We start from the raw sequence: 6,917 nt of genomic DNA, 5'->3' as shown, positions 1-6,917 counted from the left end.
CAGGTTAGAAATTGTCAAAATTTTAATTTGATTTATAGGCAAATCTCATCTTTATTATACCTATTTTTTCAAAGACATAGATTAACAATTTATAGAGTTTACAATGTGTTTGTTTTATTACCGGTTTAGCATGACCTACTCTTTCAAAGTTTTCAAAACACTTCTCACTTATGCATGATAAGATTTGCTTAAAAGATACTTTTGTTCTAACCCCATGAAATGTGGAGAGACCAGACTGAGTGGTGATTCTTTGCTTACTCATGCTTCAGAGTTCAGAAGATCATATGTTCATGTTATCCTATTACATTTACTGATTCTAACAGTGTGGGGATAGAGTGAAAAGGCAGAGAGAAAACTAACTACAAAAAAGAATGGCAATATAAATTGTACCTGAGATCAGATAATTTTCTTTTGCGTGAACATTTTCCAGATAACTCATTTTAGACTAATTTGCAAAGCTATGCCAGTTGGTTACAAAGTAAAAACATTAGTTGGATTATTGTTCCTCTCTCCAGTGATGTATTAGAAATAATCTCCTTTTTGCCATAATACATTTCTCCATTCTATCCCTCAAGAAAATGAAAAATGAATGATTTAAAAATTAGCTTAAAACCTTAAATAATTTAGCCATTTTCTCTCAAAACAGGATAACTGCTATTAATCATCTCCTCACCCCCTCAAATTAGAAAGCATACCTTATTATTTAGAAAAGGTTGTTGTGTTGGCTTTTCTGTTCTGTTGTGTGAATGAAGTGCATGTTTTAAAGACTATATTTTCATCCCATAATTTTCTGACCTCAATTAACTTCTCAGAATATATCAGGTAATAAGTAAGGACATTGTTCACAGGGTTTACAAATGATTTTCTTAGAGAATGGGATAAAACCATACTATAGAATTTATTTTTTATCTTTTACAAGTGCAATTTTATTTAATTTTTTATTCTTTATTACAGTTGACATTCAATATTATTTCATATTAGTTTAAGATATTTAGCATAGTGGTTAGACATTTATGTAATTTATGAAGTAATCCTCAAAATAAGTCTATTACCCATCTGGCACCTATATTCCCTTGTCAATGGGCTTTACATCCCCGTGATAATGTTCTAACTACCAATTTATAGAATTTTCTTTTAGAATTTTTAAAATTCAGCAAGGGTGCCTCTCAATTGAAACTTTTATAAGCTGTGGTTTATTTTGTTACCATTTTTACCCTTTGGTGAGAATATTTAAGTTCTATCACTTTGTAAATTTCAACTATAAAATACACTGTTATTGACTATAGTCCCCCTGTAATAGGTTAGAGCCTTAGGCCTTATTCATCTTATAACTGAAAGTTTGTACCTTTTTACCAACTTCACTTATTTTCTCCACCCTCCCCCAACTTCTGGAACCACTTTTTAATGAATTTCATATTTTTTAATTCTACATATAAATGATACCATACAGTATTTTGCTTTCTTTGTTTAGCTTATTTCACTTAGCAAAATGCCTTCAGGTTTGACAAATCACAGAAATTTCTTGTTCTCATGGGTGAATAATAATCCTCTGTGTGTGGAATATTTTCTTTATCCATTCATCCACTGAAGACACCTAGGGTGCTTTCAAACATTAATTATGGTGAATAATACTTCCATGAACATGGGAGTACAGATATCTCTTTGCAATTAATTGTGTTGCCCTGACTGGATATCTCAGTTGGTTAGAGCATTTCCCCATATGCCAAGGTAACTGGTTGATCCCTGGTCAGGCATCTGCACATACATGATCTCACTCATGTGTGAAATATAATGAACAACATAAACTGATGAACAAAAACAGATCCAGAGACAGGGAAGCATCGATCAGACTGTTGATCCTTAGAGGGAAGATAGGGGAAGGTGGTGGTAAGGAGGAGAGATCAACCAAAGGACTTGTATGCATGCATATAAGCCTACCCAATGGAATCAGACACTGGGGGGGGTGAGGGCATGAGTTGGGGATGTGGGGGGCAATGGGGAGATAAGGACACATATGTAATACCTCAATTATTAAAGAAAAAAAGAATCAAACAATGTTTTTTTGGTTTTTTTTATTTTTGGTGTGTTTTTTTGTAATAAATGCACAATTCTGTCAGTTTATTAAAAAATGTAACACCAAAAAAATTTAATTAATTAATTAATTAAAATTCTTTAAAAAGAATCAAACAATAAGTTGATTTCTTTCTATTATCTATCTATCTTCTATCTATCCAAAAAAATTTAATTAATTAATTAATTAAAATTCTTTAAAAAGAATCAAACAATAAGTTGATTTCTTTCTATTATCTATCTATCTATCTATCTATCTATCTATCTACCTATATCTATATAATCTCTTTCCCTTCTCCATTTTGAAAATCAATCAATAAATTAAAAATTATAAAATAATTGTGTTGTTTCTTTGGATACACATTCAGAAATGAGATTGCTGGATCATATGGTACTCCCAATTTTAATTTACTCACTAATGTAGATAAACATTTCCAATTTTCTTGGTGTAATATGAGAAATATGAAAAAATTCTATCCGATACACACTAGATAATTTAAATGTAATGTTCTATTTCTTCTAATGATTTGTGTCACTTACCGTGTATTTTCAGTTTACTATTTCTGCGTCCCCAGTTATGGTCAAGTGAAATTTTTAAAAATTACCTTTGTTTTCCTTTTACATCGTTAGACTTGGTTTTTTTAATTTACAACTAAAATTTTCATTAAAATATAAACTACTAATTATAATTTGAATATGAATTAATAATATGAGTATTAATTTAATATTTCAATTTATACATTATGGTATAGTTCAGTGTTGCTTAATGTCTTATTCTTCACAGACATTTATTAATATCAGGAAAATTTATATTTCTAATATTCAAATAAAATAAAATATAGCAATTCTAAAAACAAAGAGTGTGAGAAGATACATTTGACAATAAATATTTGTGACAGTTACTATATGTTGAAAATGTAGTAAGTTATCAGACTATTAGTGACAAACATCATTAAGTAGCTATTGTTAATGAAATTATGGTTTTAGAATTATTCTACTATAATTAAAATATCATAATGAGTGTATAAGTAAAATGAGGTAATGCCATTATTAGCAACCTCGTCTAAGAGTAGAACTTAAACATCTGAGATACTCTTCACAAGGCCTAAGATTTGTGATTTCAAGATGAAATAAGTTAACAGCATGAGTAAGTAGTCAAGTCTTTTGTCCCAGAAATCTTTTAGAATATGAAAATAATATCTCAGACGCACTTACCAATGGACAAACTAAGTGACACACTACAAGCTCAAAGTCTCCTACATTCGGATGATGTGTGATGAGATAAATCATCTTCAAAATTGCCCAAGTGTAAGAATTTCCTGTTCAAACTCTAAGTGACACAGTGATGAGAAATCTACTTTTTTTTACTTTTGATTCACTCTCAGTCTTCACAGGCCACTCAGTGGAGACCACAGACATTGTTTAAGGAGTGACCTTGCCTCCCACTAAAGGATTCATAACTTACTGGCAGTAGGAGAAGAGGGAACCTGTTTCCCTGGCCACAGGCGCTGGTGCCCTGGACCACAGGGCTGGTAGCTTCTCGGGGTGGCTGCAGCCTGGGACCTCTGGCCAGTAGCTTGTCCATCTCCTGGGCTGCAGCCAGCCCCAGGCGCTGGTGCCAGGACCAAAGGTGGGCCGCTTCTTCTTCTGGGGGCTTCTTCTTCTTCTGTGCTTCCAGGCAGGGTAGTCAGTTAAGTGTCATGCAAAAATAGGCATCAACAATTGCAGAAGCCGGGTGTGGGGCAGGGAAGCTGCATCCGGGGAAGCTGGCTGAGGCTGCTTCCCTGCCCACACACCTGGCTTCTGTGATCGCCCCTGCACTGGGCTTCTGCGGTCACCCATTGCAGAAGCCGGGTGTGGGGCAGGGAAGCTGCATCCGGGGAAGCTGGCTGAGGCTGCTTCCCTGCCCACACACCTGGCTTCTGTGATCGCCCCTGCACTGGGCTTCTGCGGTCACCCATTGCAGAAGCCGGGTGTGGGGCAGGGAAGCCGCAGCTGGGGACGCTGGCCTGACCCGCACCCAGCTTCTGCGATTGCTCCTGCACCTGGCTTCTGCGGTCACCAATCACAGAAGCTGGGTGCGGGGCAGGGAAGCTGCGGCCGGGGACGCTGGCGGCAGACGCTTCCCTGCCCCTGCATCCAGCTTCTGCATCGCTGTCTGTGTCCGCTTCCCTGCCCCACCCCCCAGGCTTCTCGGATCACCCACTGGTGGCAGGGCAAAGGTGGCAGCGGTGCTGCAATCGCACGGACCCGCAGCGGCAGTGGCCCCGCGATCGCGGGCTCTGCTTTAGGCCCAAGCAAGGGACCCCTAGCTCCCGGGACTGCCAGCTTCACCCGTGCCCAGCTCCCATCGCTGGCTCCACCCCTACTTCCTGCTATCACTGGCCACAGCGGCAAAGGTGCCCAATTCTCCAATCATGGCTGGGGGGCAGGGCAAAGGCAGCCCCCAGGGCCGCCTTTGCCCTGCCCCCGGCTCTTAGCTCCCCCCTGGGTTTCCGATCACTGCCAGTGGCAGGGGGCTTCTTCCTGCTTTCCCTTTCGCCTCCCTGAATTGTGCCTACATATGCAAATTAACTGCCATCTTTGTTGGCAGTTAATTTGCATATCACCCTGATTAGTCAATGAAAAGGGTAGCGGTCGTATGCTAATTACCATGTTTCTCTTTTATTAGTGTAGATAGCATAATGAGTGTATAAGTAAAATGAGGTAATGCCATTATTTAGCAACCTTGTCTAAGAGTAGAACTTAAACATCTGAGATACTCTTCACAAGGCCTAAGATTTGTGATTTTAAGATGAAATAGGTTAACAGCATGAATGGTCACATCTTTTATCCCAGGAATCTTTATGAAAATAATTTCTCAGACGCACTTACCAATGGACAAACTAAGTGACGCCCTACAAGCTCAAAGTCTCCTACATTTGGAAGATGTGTGATGAGATAAATCATCTTCAAAAATGCCCAAGTGTAAGAATTTCCTGTTCAAACTCTAAGTGACACAGTGATGAGAAATCTACTTTTTTCTACTTTGGATTCACTCTCAGTCTTCACAGGCCAGTCGGTGGAGATCACAGACATTGTTTGTTTACAGGAGTGACCTGGCCTCCCACTAAAGGATTCATAACTTACTGGCTTCCAGAGGTATGTGTGTCTACTCTCCTGTCTCTCTACTGGCCCAATTCATTTAATGCTAAATTACAAATGCTAGATGTGATACTACCTAAGTACAATTCACATACAATCAAATAAAATAAAACATTGGTATCTTTATTTGTACTATTTAGGGTAAAAAGAGTAAAATATGAAATATGTTGGTAGATATCTTAAAATATTCAAATGTTTGTCTGTACAAAATTACTAAAGAGCATACGTACATGTATATTTGGCCTTGAAAATCAGTATAACTTAAATAAAATCCCATTGGATTTTGGATTTTGTAATTAATAGATATAATTATCAATGTATATTATTTCATATTTATACCAGATTTAAAAAATAAATTCTTAACAAGAATTCATCAGGTCATGAAGGTAAAACATAGTTCCTCATACACACCCTACGAAGAAATAAAATCAGTGTGACTTGCAATAAAAATCAGAATTTAGTAGTCTCGGTAAAATGCTAAAACTTTTAAAAACCTTTGTTGTTGAATATTTAAACTTAATTATAAACAATCAAAATACTTTTTAGAAATTGAACAACACATGCAAAAAGATGCCACACTGATAAGAGACTCCTGTCTAACGAATTACATTTTCATTGTCTGATATGAATCAGAAATAATAACAAGGCAATTGTGTTAAAATAATTAAAACAAGTGACATACTGAGAGTTTATAAATATCAGATTGACTGCTATCTTTACATGCGTTGTATTTTAAAATATTTTATTCCAACCGTAGATTAAGCTAGGTTGTAAGCTAGGTTCTTAAACACTAAATAACTTTTAAAGGTAATACATTATAAATTTCAAAGCCAGAATTTATTCTAGATCTCACTGACGGCATAGTCCATTGACTGAATTATTGAATAAATTATCAGATTTATTACATTTGCCTACACACTACAGTCACCTTCACTGACTTTGATAGCCCTAGGATCTTTCAGGAATTTTGCACCAACAACGTTCCTCCATAAATGATATACACATTTATTAATCATTTTATGGTTTCATTTCCTAACCGTAAAATAAATTGTAAGTTCAAAATTAGTATTGTGTAAAATTAATATTTTTAAGAATCCTTTAACTTTCTATTGCTTTCATTTTTTGTAAGTTTTGGATACCTTTAGAGTGTCATGTAGCATTTTTCAGCATATAAAATATTTTCTTAAATTATAATGATTTCTCAGAACTCCATAATTATTTAAAATATCAAGTGACATTTTAAAATATCATCTGCCCTTTTAATAAATAAATATAAGTGACTAAATAAATTTAATTTATTACAGAAAGTACTATATATTCTAATACTACTATTCCCCCAACTTTAAAACACTCAATATGTAACCATAAATTGTCATAAAAATTAGTGCATCACTTTTTTCTACACAGCATTTTAATTTTCACAGTTATTCTAATTGTATCAAAATGTTTCAGTGGAATCTGACTTTAATAATGATATCATTATTCTGAATTTCTTTATTCTTCAGTTACTTCTTACTTTTCATTGCTTCAACCAATAATATTATGTCAAACATAGAATATCATTTTAAGAACTATTATTCTATCATGAAGCACATTTAAATCTCTATGTAAATTAGAACAAGACTTCACATTGGTCAAATGCGAAGTGAGTACTGTTACAATCTCACACTCCACCCACAAAGACTATCCTTGGGGTCTTGTCA

General features: G+C 35.6%; 1 protein-coding gene across 1 annotated transcript in view; it reads left to right on the top strand.

Moving 5' to 3' along the window:
* Positions 1-6,852: 6,852 nt before the first annotated feature.
* LOC102245077 (NKG2-A/NKG2-B type II integral membrane protein-like) overlaps positions 6,853-6,917 on the top strand; it is a 4,477-nt gene continuing 4,412 nt past the window's right edge. The window contains exon 1 of the mRNA XM_005880698.2: positions 6,853-6,859. Coding sequence (XP_005880760.2) covers positions 6,853-6,859 — 7 coding nt within the window. The remainder of the gene's footprint in view (positions 6,860-6,917) is intronic.

The sequence above is a fragment of the Myotis brandtii genome, unplaced genomic scaffold (assembly GCF_000412655.1).
Source record: "Myotis brandtii unplaced genomic scaffold, ASM41265v1 scaffold6480, whole genome shotgun sequence".
Taxonomy (NCBI): domain Eukaryota; kingdom Metazoa; phylum Chordata; class Mammalia; order Chiroptera; family Vespertilionidae; genus Myotis; species Myotis brandtii.
The sequence above is the reverse complement of the archived record's forward strand: the minus strand, read 5'-3'. Positions and strand labels throughout refer to the sequence as shown.